Here is a 12240-nt window from a genome sequence, read left to right as displayed (position 1 = left end):
ACTAGTAAATATAACAGAGTGTGAAAGCTATTGGACAACAAATGTATAAAAATTATTATTCAAAGTTGTTTCAATTTTCATAGTCCCCGGATTCATATTCTTCCTCATCTTCATCATCAGAATCGTCATAATAGTCCCCATATTCAATGCTGTAGCTTGCACTTCTACTGCCATCAGTAAATGCAAATGCAGGAGATGAGCCTGCAAGACATAATTGCGTGCAGATTAAATGAGTTGTAGATAGGAACAAAGAGAAAAGTATAGGTTCGGATCTGTACAGCAAGCTTAGTGTTTCTGAATCCTTGTTAAGTTGTCTATTAAAAAGAGAGGATTTTTATCTGATGACTTGACCTCATACCATCAAAGCTCATGGTATATGAGAAAAATTTCTTTATCATTCACAGTTTAAGATATTGAAAATACATTTAATTCCCAAAACTATGAGTAAACTAGACGTTCAGTTCTTTGCAGATCTTATGCACCTGAAAATATGACCAGAGCCAATAAAGCTTTGAAAACCCCTTGCTGAAGCAAGGTCAGTGACAAACCAGATGGGTGGCAAACTCCCCCAGACCAGGAGGCAAATGTAAGACAATTAATCTTTGTCCTGCATTTGCCAGGAAACCCAGTTCTCCCCGGAGGAAGAAGGATGTTATTTTGCAGGACTGGGCCCAATGCAAAACAATAGTCAAGCTATTTCTTAGATCTTTCCAAACACTCTCATTAAGGAACAACAATGGTTTCCTTCCTAACTTTTTGAAAAATAAACAGTTAAGCAGAACTGCTATGGTTCAAAGACTCCCTTAGCTACAGCAGCTGTTGTTCCCAGTGCAGAGCTCCTACTAACATCAAAAGACTTCTGTAGGATAAGGACAGTGGGATAATACGTGTCTTGTCTGTGTGGTTGTAATTCACAGCTTTCTGTTTTCTGGAAGATGGTATGATTTGTAGCAAAATATTGCAATATTATTAACATTTAAGTATTTTTTTCCCCAGAATTCATAAGTATTTCCGACTTCTAAATACCTAGGACTGAATCTCCCATTAGGGGATAAAAGCAAAGCATAGCACACAGAAAAGTTAAAATATGGACATCTTTAGGTAATTTCTCATATCCATTATTTGCATTCTGACAAACCCGCCCTTTGCAGCCCGCTTGTATGCATTTTTATATTCTTTACATACAAATAAAAAAAAATACCATCAATGACTTTCAATCTTGCAGAGGCATATGTTGCACCGTACTTATTTTTGGTGTGGCAGATGTAAACGCCTTCATCTGATTTTTTGAGGCCTTGAATCTGCAGCCAGCCTGTCACACCATACTTCTGAGGCCCACCTCTTGCCTTTGAAAAGAGAAAGAAATAGTTAAAATTAAGTAGTTAAGAGACACCATATTCCTCAAAATAGTTGTGGCTGGATTAAACATCGTTCCAACTTTTGCTTTTTGTTTATTGCCATCATGCTTTGATTCTCTTTGATTCTGCAGCCTTATATTTTTAACAGCCTGTTGTCTCTACACCTCCAAGTTCATGCTTTCCCTGCTCTGCTATTTAAACCTCACTGCCCTTCACAGTGCTCTGATTCCTTGTCCTTTTGATGCTTCTGCTTCCCAGCACACCACTTTGTGCTGCTGCTGCTGCTTCAAAGCATTGCCACCTGTTCTCAGGCTCATAAGATTTCTTCAGGATGAAAGTGGCAGGTGGGTCTGGGTGAGTTGTTCAGGGCCCATGGGCCTGACCAAGCTGGCACTTGGATTGGCATAAGATACCATGAGCTTTCACACTTCTGTGGCAATCAGTTTCAACTTACTGCAGCTAAAGCCTCTTAAAGGGGTGAGCTTTTTTTTCCAAACAAATAACACAAAACCATTAACAGAGATGCTGTCGTGCTGACTATTAATGAGATAAATTAACAGCATTCAGTTTAGCTTCTGAGGTGGCAAGCGTTTGGATGTGGGTACTTGCACCATTGTTTCTGAGCAATTTTTAAGTCCACTAATCCCACCTGTGTTTATGCTGTCTCTGGAAACATTTCTAAATAACTTACACTCTTAGTACTTCAATACTTTTGGTACTTTAATAAGCTTTTTCTGTGTTTTTTTCTACCTGCCTTTTTGTTCAGATTATTCCCCATGGTCTTTGGATCTTCTCATTTTTGGATTATGTATCCAGAAAGCTAGATTTTCCATGCATTTCTCTGCATAGTCTCTGTTCATATTCTTTGTCCATTGGAGAAGGCATGCGGATGCCTTACTGCAGTCTGCCTCTATATCTGGCAGAATTAGCTCATGTCCCCGGAAAGTTCTTTTCATTTAAAAGAATTAACATTTTGATTTATTTAATTTTAGCTCAAACTTTCAGGCTGTTTCTAGATTTGCTTGAAGCCTATACTAATGCCATTCTACTCTTTCCCCTCAGATTAAAACACAGTGTTGAGTGAGTTTCTCTGCTTTTCTTTTGAATGCCTCAGGGACTGAACCCAAATGGCGGTTATCCAGAAACAGCATCTTGCAAAGGAGAAGTTTAGATACCTGCCAGAATTTGCTTCTGCATCAAGAATAGAAAAACGGTTGCCAACAGCCATCCTTCCCAGAATTGCACCTTCTTTTTGGTAGAAGCCTAAACGGTTCCGTTTATATGTTCATTTTGTTTTTCCAGAATCATACCTACATCTTCCATCTTTTCTTTCCCTGAAGCGAGCTGGATGGTACCACCCCATTATTTCTTCTGCTTGGGCTGCCAAAAATAATGATTCTTGTACTGACTGAAATCAGAATTCTTTACATAGTCCGGAATCCATTTATTGCAAAAGTATTGTATCCTGTAGGAGGATTTCACTACTCCTCATCCCAAACTGCATGACATGTGGAAAACCCAGGTTTTACCTGTACTGAGATGTGGGTGTCATCTCCTGGCAGAAACATTTTACTTCCCTTTTTTTTCCATTCGAGGTGTGGCATAGGGTAGGCTGACACCTCACAGCCAAAAATGACATCATTGCCTGTGAAATTCTGGACATCCTGAGGTGGCATAGAAATAACAGGAGCTGCAAAGAACCAACATAATGGTGCTTTAGAAGACAGTGAGCAAAAGACAACGCAAACACAAAAGCGTATTACATTAATTCCTATTTTACGTGATAAAACCAGGTTGCCCTTTACCATCTCACACATTATGAAGAGCCACATGATTCCAAGCAGCTTTGAAAGCTCAGGACACCTTGTGTCTCATTAAAGGGTGAACAGGCTTTTTAAAATCACTTATTTCAAAAGACCATCTGTCCTTTCCCTTGAACATGATCATGAAACTTAAGGTGAAATTGAAAGTTTAATTTGGAGCCCATGAGCTGTCATCATCGACCAGACTCAAGGGCCACCAGTTGAGCAGCCAGTACTCAACTAGACCTTCAGAGGAAAGTACAAGAAATTTTGTAGCAGACAATCATAGAGTAACTTGATTATAGAATCATAGAATCATAGAATTGTCTAGGTTGGAAGAGACCCTTGGGATCGTCGAGTCCAACCATCTACCCTACTCTACAAAGTTCTCGCCTACACCATATCCCCCAACACCACATCCAAACGTCTCTTAAACACATCCAGGATTGGTGACTCAACCACCTCCCTGGGCAGTCTATTCCAATGCCCGACCACTCTTTCTGTGAAAAATCCTTTCCTAATGTTCAGTCTAAACCTACCCTGTTGGAGCTTGAAGCCATTCCCTCTTGTTCTGTCATTAATTACCAGTGAGAAGAGACCAGCACCAACGTCTCTACAGTGTCCTTTCAAATAGTTGTAGAGAGTGATGAGGTCTCCCCTCAGCCTCCTCCTCCTCAAACTAAACAGTCCCAGCTCCTTCAACTGCTCTTCATATGATTTGTCTGCTAGGCCCTTCACCAGTTTTGTTGCCCTCCTCTGCACTCGCTCCAGCACCTCGATATCTCTCTTGTATTGAGGTGCCCAAAACTGGACACAATACTCGAGCTGCGGCCTCACCAGTGCTGAGTACAGGGGCACAATCACCTCCTTACTTCTGCTGGCCACGCTATTTCTAATGCAAGCCAGGATGCCATTGGCTTTCTTGGCCACCTGGGCACACTGCCGGCTCATATTCAGCCGCTTGTCAATTAGAACCCCAAATATACGTGATAGTTCTTCTCGTGTTACATTTCGGTTAGCTTAAAAGCTAAAATACTGCGATTGCTAGCTTGTCAAAATTTGTTTTCTGAGTACATAATTGCCTCGAACTTCCTGAATTTTGTCCCCCTCTGTTACCCATGGAACTCCTTGCAGTAAGTTACAGAATAACAGCATTGACATGTTTCACATTTATCCTCAATTGCTATCAATTTCATCTGACGTGGCAGGTAATAGAAGTGATTGAAATCCAGTTATTTTTATAAAGTTTTATGTTATGTTTAATATAATTATTAGATTTCCACTTACTTGTTTCCTATTATTTTCTTACCCTCATCTCCATCCACTGTTTATTTATTGCCTCTGAATTATCCTCTCCGACTTTTTTCCCAAAGAAAAAGCTGACGTTAACCACGAGAGGGAGCAAGTCCAGGGATTTGAAGACATTAAAATAATAAACTGTCACCTGAAGCATTCATACATGATTTAAGTACATATCCCTCTATAAGAATGTAAGAACATACTAAATGTTAACAGGAGTTTATGATATTTAGCAGCAGAGAGCAAAATAACATCTTTAGTGTTATCACAGCTTTCCTATTTTGGAGATCTCTGCTTTTTTCCTGATCTATTTGTCCTCACCAAGAAATGTTTTTCCTTCTAAAGTCTGTTTTCTTTCTATTTCCATACTAATGTTTAAAAATGAATGCATTTTCTGGGCCATTAGACTTGTATTTAATAATTGCTTTTATTTTTGCACAGATCCCAGATGGTTGGAAATAGAAACTTATAGTAAATTATTAATATATTTTTACTTGCAATATTTGAATCAATCTGTAGATACAGTGTTTATGCTTCAGCATTTGAAATTATAACAGCCTGTTCCAGGGTTTCAAGCAAAGTTTCTAATACTTTTGTCATTTTTTTCAGGATTGGTATCTGTGCAGAAAATATCAAATGCATATTAACTAAATTAATTGCAAACAAATTATACAGAAAAGTATCAATTTCCCAATTTATGAATGCTTCATTAAACAATCCTGATACTCGTCAAAAGATGTTCAAACTAGAATACTTAAACCCTTACATTTTTGTTCTTTCATGAGAACTGTGCATTCAGAACTTGTATATTATTTCAAAAATCGTGTATTCAAATCAGCATTAACTGAATATCTTGGATGAGAAATTTTTTGCCCATCAACTTACTGTGTAGGGTCTTATATTAAAACATACTTTGAAATATTAAAACTCAGTGCAACCACACTCCTTTTATTGATACATCCACTGTAATTAGGCTTAAAGTGTAAAAAAGAAACCAAATGTCTATGTTGATTCACATGAGTTCCTTAACTTATTTCTGTAGAGACAGCAGGAAAACCTTTTTAAGTAGGCAGGTGTTGACTGGTTAGTACTTTTGTTCTGGTGTCCTACGGATACACAGACAACACTGACGTATTGCCAAGACCTGAGTCCTGCTTACATGACTGTGCACAGCCAGGGCTCAGCCATGCAAGGCTGAGGGTCTGGCTTCACCATGTGTAAACACATTCTTAGCCTCCAGGGCATAGGAGTCTGAATTACAAATCTACATTGTAGCCGTTCGTGTACAAGAAATTTGTCTAGCACTGTCTACCATACACCAAGACAAATTCCACTCTCGAAATACCCTTTCCTCCATTAACTGTAAGGAGAATCCATATGATAGCTTAGGTGGAAATGTCTCAATATGGTCTGAGTCCCACCCAGCAGAGTACTTTTATAGAGGTAGTTAAGGCTTTGCTGGACCAGGGCTGACCAGGACTGGCATCATGTGAGATCAAACTCACAGCAAGTTGGAAGACCCACAGTTTTGATCTAACCAAACTGCTTTTTCTGAATCTGAACACAAAATAAATACTTGCATTATGCTCAAACTTGAAGTGCCTCCAGAAATAAAATAATACGTCTCACAACACTATTTTGCTGCATTTTAGAGAAGAAAATTGCAGTAATTATCATTTTAACAGAAATCTACAAACTTCATTTTTGAGTGTTTCAGCTTTTGTGTTCAGCCAAGTTCTGCCATCCATATCTGTGTGTACTTTTTTTTGCACAACTGTGTCTCTAGAAAAAGATCTTGACTGTTATGATAACCTGTTAATTTGATTCCTGGAATAGCTAAATTTTTCTTGATAGCTATAGAAAGCATTCTGGTGGCTCAGTGTCTGGAATTGAAGGTGCAGTAGTTGCTCCTTTCTTTTTACAGTCCCATTCATGAATTATTCTTGTGTGTTACAGAAGACATAAACCAGAAGCCACAAAAAGTCAAAATACTGCTTAACCTTTCACAATCAACATTAACCCAATATCACTCCAGACTAATCAAATAGATAATACAATTTTTTTCCCAACTTAACTCATGCTGTTTTTTGTGAATCTACATCTGATTTGATGAAAATGACAGAAAAAATTGTGGATTGTTTATTTGTTTTTACTCCAAAATTTATATTTAAAATTAATTATGTGACACAGCTAAATATAAAGAGAATCACTACTAGATTGTTCTGTTATTTCATTAAATCATCAGCAATAGAGGTTTGAATGTGAATGAGGTAGGATTAAGTGAGGAGAATCTGTATATAGTCAATGTACTTAAGTAACCTTGGTAAATTATTAGATAACCTGATCAAAACTAGCTTTCAGGAAAAGAAGGGCTTTTTCAGTGTTTCTTTAACTAAGCTAAGCCTTTTTCTTCCCCCTTTTCTGGTGATAGACGGAAGATAAAAGGCTATACTCTTCTGATGAAAGGGGTTTATTGTTATTTATTTATTCATTGGTTGCTGTATACAATTAATCCATTTGGCATCAATAGGAAACAGCAGATGCTTTGAAGGAGAAATAACAAAACAAAGTACTTCGAGTTGAGTGAAGGTTATATTTATAGCTTGGTACCAAAACCCCACAGTGTTCAGTGTTTGTTTCTCATGCAAATTGGAGTCAGCAGAAAGCGAGTGCCACAGTGAGCTTGCTACTCTTGGAGCCAGACTCCCTGTTGCGTTTTGTCATCAGTTGCAGCCATGAAAAACCAGTCTAAATCATGGTGCGCTTTCACACGCCCACTGTGCTGTTGCAGATAGCTGCTGTGGCAAAGAGGGGGCTTACTGGTAGACTCTTATGGGGGACCGAGGCATGGTGCCCCCGTGGTAGCACCTCTGTGCCCTACTGCTTGCTGCAAGGCCCAGGCTCCTTCCAGGGCCTGAAAAACAATCTACAAACCCAGCATGGTCAGCTGCTGCTCAGAGAGGTTGAGAAGAGGGACACTCATGCTCCCTTCCCCGGCGAGCCCAGCACCAACCTCAGGATCAAGCGCTCTGCTGCAGCTGGGCACATATGCCAGCTGGGCACTTTCCTCTGCAAAAGCCAAGGAGACAGGCCCCCATTTTTCTTAACTGAACTCTGCACAGCACTGACATGGCAATGAACTTTCCCCCAGGCTTATGTGCAATTCAGTAAGCTGAGCCATCCTAGGAAATTTCTCTGCATTTCTAAGGAGAGGGTCCAGGCTTTCTGAGGACCCAGGGAACCACTGGGAAAGCGCTGGGGGCGATGCCTGCATGCAGAGCAGCTGAGCTCATTCCTTATGCTTCATGAGTGGTGTTATGCACCTCAGGGGTGGATGACAACACCAGCAATTAAAAGTGGGAGTACTTCCAAATTAAAGCTTTTTGTACCTGGCCGGTTCTGTTTAACTGAATAGAGCAGACCGTTACTTTAAGCCTGTATGCCTGGACAGCTACCTCTGCTGCAAAGTTGACATCAGTTGCTACTTGAGTGGCACTTCTAACCGAAATATTCCCAAAGGGGTTATGCTGCAAGAACTAGTGCTATTTTAATCCCAAATAAGAACACCTACCCGAGGGCTAACAAGCTTTCAATCATACTGTGGGCTGGTAGGCATTGAGTTTTCTGAATGTCTCTTTACTGACAAGTGTTTTCCAGCTCAATACCCTAATGGCAAATAAGGGATTCTTTAATGGATGTTTCTCTTGCAACTAGAGAAAGAGGAAAGAAGCCTGGTATTAACTGTTCATCACTTTTCCTTTTAAGTATTCAATATCCAGTATTCATTCAATATAAAAGCACAGCATACAGTCTAAATTGGAGGGAACGGATTGCTAGCAAGGAGTGGGTAAAATGTACCCGAGTTACTCTCATATATGAACCTTTGCCAGAGGTGCAATTTCAGATTCCCAGAACTGTGACCCATTTGTGACCCAGAGACCTCTTCTACTTACTTAATTTGAGAAAATATTTCGCTAACTTAAAAAAAAATATTCTCATTCAGAAAACAAAAGCCTGTTCTCTTTTTCCTTTTCATTTTATATTCATGTGACTTAGGTGAAAGGTGCCCAGGAGTAAAGACTTGTAATAATGTGAAGAATGAGAACAGCATATAAGCAGGAGGCAAGATTCTCCTGTACAACTTGGCTAAGAATCCTTCCACTAACAGTCATCCCAGAGAGCTGTTCATGCACTGTAAGTGTCTTTGGGGAAATTGTTTCAGTTTGATTTTATTCTAGTAGTTGGATTTCTATTTAATGGGTTAGCTAGATTTTATGATGATCACAAAATTGGATTATTTTGGACTTTTTTTGTGAAAAGAACAGATCTGTTAACTAAGCCCTATCTTCTTCTGTTGCCTCTACTTCACTAATTACCATATATACACACAGGTGGATACACGCATGCACACAGATATGTATACATATATATGTGTGTGTATATATGAATGAGATCTACCTTGCTATCACCACTTTAATATCAAGTCAGTCCTCATGTAATAATAGTTTGTCCAGTCCTCCCAGACTATCCTGTCTGTTTACCTACTCCCAACTACACATAGAATTTTTGTAGAAAATATCTCATACTTTGCTCATTCAGAGTAGAACTGGTCTGTAGACCTATGGCATATTAGTCACCATGTGATTTAAATCCACTAGTCTAATATAGAGGCTTATAACATACAAGATTAAGTACCCGCTCCTGAACACATTTTTAACACAAAGTAGTATTATAACAAAATAATGCTAATTGTAACAAAAATGCAGTATTAGTTTAATAAAGTTAGACTACAGTGTCTAGTAACAAATCTGAAAATAACAATCAGATCTTTTTTCAGTTTGGAAGTGCCTCTGTCCATATTACCTGATTCACATGGTCCTTTATGTTTCATGCTGATATTTCTTTTTGTAGCATAAGCCTTGTTGAATTGACAGATGTTCTCGTAGGTTTTCCCTTCAGGTCCGCAGATACTCTCTTGAGACTTGCACACACACTGGGGCTCAGGGACTTCCCCAAACCTTGCTTCATCAGTATCCAGCCTGCACTCCAGGTTGTCCCCACATTGCCCGTAAAAATGATTGCCCTGATCCAAGTCGCAGATCTGGCCTTCCACATTTCCACATTCAGGACAACAGCCGCAACGGTCCAATACAGTCCCAGCTGGACAGTCTTTAGGCTCAGAGCAAAGTGCCAAATCACATTTTCCACAACTATCTCCTTCCCGTAACAGCCTCCACCAGCTTCGATGGTACAAGGCAGGGAAACTCTGAGAAACCTGCACCAGTACTACCAGCACTGCTGTAACCATCGAGTGCTTCATCTTGAGAATGTAACGAACAAGCAGAAAAGGTCCTTGGAGTAAAGCCAGAGGGGAGGAAAAAAAAAGAAAAAAAAAGAAAAGAATGAGCTAGTGAGAGAAAAGCATCACATTCCTTTTTTCTGTTTGTTTTAGAATATAAATTCTACTGCAGACACAGGCTTTAAAAAGAAATTAGCATCAGATTCCTAATCTGGAAATGATAATAAAAATGCATACAAACTCACAGGCTTTTCTCTAATGCAGTTTGGAATGCAAGTATTGCTTGCACAGAAGCCAAACTGCCCCTTCTGACAGCTGAGTTGAAGCTCTCTGAAAAGCTGTTTGCTCAGTGTCTCCTTGAGCCAAATTTGCAAAGCTTTGCCCTGCTGAAACGAGATTGTATTGCTCCTATTGTAGAAAGGGGAAGAGGGTTAAATTAGTGTAAAATTAATAAATTAAGTGCTATGACCTTCCCCCCCCCCCCCTTTATTAGTTGTGAAAGACGGTCTCAAAAAGATAAACATGAGTACAAGGTAGCACCCAGGATACCAGTACCCTTGAGCTGAACCAGTGCTCTAGAGACTGGAGCAAGGTTTAGCACCAAATTTCATCCATTAATGATCACAGCTAGGGGTTCTGAATTAACAATTTACTTACAGGCTCTTTACAAGCAAGGGACAATCCAAAACATCTGGCATTGACTTTAAACTATTTGGTTTAAGATGAGAGGTGCCTAGACCCATTAAATAACCCATTGTTCTCTCTGCATTTAGTTTCTTTTCAGTGTTTATGGGTGTCTGTAGTTTGCAACCCAAAATAATGTGGTCCACATTTAGCTCTAAGAGCAAAGTGGAAAAGGTTTAGAACACAGACAAACATGAGCAAGCCGCCACAGCATCTCTAAACACACCAGAAGGAGGTTTGCTGAAGTATTAGATGCATCACTTGTCTTTTCATAGCACTTTCCTGTCATCGTTTCTTAAGATGTACTTAAACTGGAGTTCTGAAGGAGGATGAAAGAGGTAACTGATTTCTTTTCCCACTTTTTCTGTGCATAAATTTCTGTCAGTTCAGGGAGATGGGTTTGCAGGGTTATTTCTCACCAGGCGTTGCACTTTCGTTTGTGCATCTCAGGATTTAGGCATACTCCCTGTCATCCTACCTCCTACCAGAAAACTCCCCTCCCTTGCAGTGCTGAGATTTCTTGTCTATAGACCATAGGCCACTGTTACCACTGCTGAAACCACATGCAGCTCAGCAGAGATGTATCTTACTGTCTGTTGGAGGCAGAAGTGAAGCATAATGGACTTACAGACCCTGCAACTATGACTCAATAGCTTGGGTCAAGGATCACCACTCCCTACAAATGGAGCACCTTTATGTGCTTGTTAATAACTCTCCATGCATCACATTTTCAAGATATACATATAAGACTAAGACACTGTTAACAAGATGAAATAAAAGAGAAATCATCCACAAGTGTCTTTTTCTACACTTGTTATGTTCATGGTGCTTAGCTGCTTACATAAGCTCAGTGACGGATGCATTTTGTTGTACCAGCCTTGCATCCTCTGGTCAGGTAAACAAAGGTAAATCTTTTGGGGACATATGTTTCCTTTCCATCCCAAACATCTCCATGGCTTTTCCCAAGTTCAGCTTCATACCTTCTGCACCAATTGAGATTACCTCTTTTAGAGAAGTAGCAGGCCACTTCAAAATCACTTCCTTCACCCAAACGGCATATAATGCAATTTCCCCCTGGCCTGCATTGGTGGAACACTTCTTAAAGCCAGTCTGGAGAGACCTACAGGGCACTGCTCATTTCCATGTGATGGCTGGGCTAATTCATATGCTGTAATGTGTGTTTTTGCTTTGAACACAGAATCAGACTGTGAAGAAGTAAACTATGTGTGTAATTGATGCTTTTAACATTGAGAGTCAGAAAAAAATGAACAACTGAATTTAATAGGAAATTGATTTCTTGTCCCACCTTCTTATTCTGCTTAATGTGTTTTATTTCACACTTCCTCATCAAATTCTAATCGGACGTTTAGTTTTGCATTATAGGGTCCACTTATCACTGTCTATTTTATTATTTGTGCCTACAGCTGTAGGGGACGTGTATCTAGAGGACAAGGATTTGCTAGGCTCATATAAAGTAAAAATATGGTTATAGTGGTGAAACCATATATGCAAAGTGGAGCCAAAGCAGGGAGGGGCTATGGGCCAGCACTGCCTCCTGTTAAGGCTCAACTTTCCCGGTCATCTTCCAGGAAACGTGTGATTTGAGGGCTGTGAAACCACAGCATACAAAGAAGTATCTCCTGTGTCCTGGCACTGAGGAAACCCATCATAAATATCCTAGAAAGCATTTTTGGCATTTATCTGACTACTGTAATCTGAATTCTCGGTGGGTTCAGCCTCTAAATTAAGAACTGGGTATTCCTGTGGTTTCGTTCGAAGAGCTGCCCCTTGGCAGGTG

The 12240-nt window shown here is 39.7% G+C and overlaps 1 protein-coding gene across 1 annotated transcript; it reads right to left on the bottom strand.

Annotated features, from left to right (window-relative positions):
• Nucleotides 1–70: 70 nt before the first annotated feature.
• Nucleotides 71–10977, bottom strand: LOC309677180 (kazal-type serine protease inhibitor domain-containing protein 1-like; the record flags this gene model as incomplete). The annotated part of the gene is given in 6 exon segments (XM_082489933.1): nt 71–201; nt 1202–1346; nt 2888–3048; nt 9323–9779; nt 10921–10923; nt 10927–10977. Coding segments are annotated over 6 exon segments (948 nt in total).
• Nucleotides 10978–12240: the final 1263 nt, after the last annotated feature.

Source organism: Vanellus vanellus, assembly GCF_965231255.1.
Source record: "Vanellus vanellus genome assembly, chromosome: 13".
Lineage (NCBI taxonomy): Eukaryota > Metazoa > Chordata > Aves > Charadriiformes > Charadriidae > Vanellus > Vanellus vanellus.
Note: the sequence above shows the minus strand (reverse complement) of the source record. Positions and strands in the feature narration are given on the sequence as shown.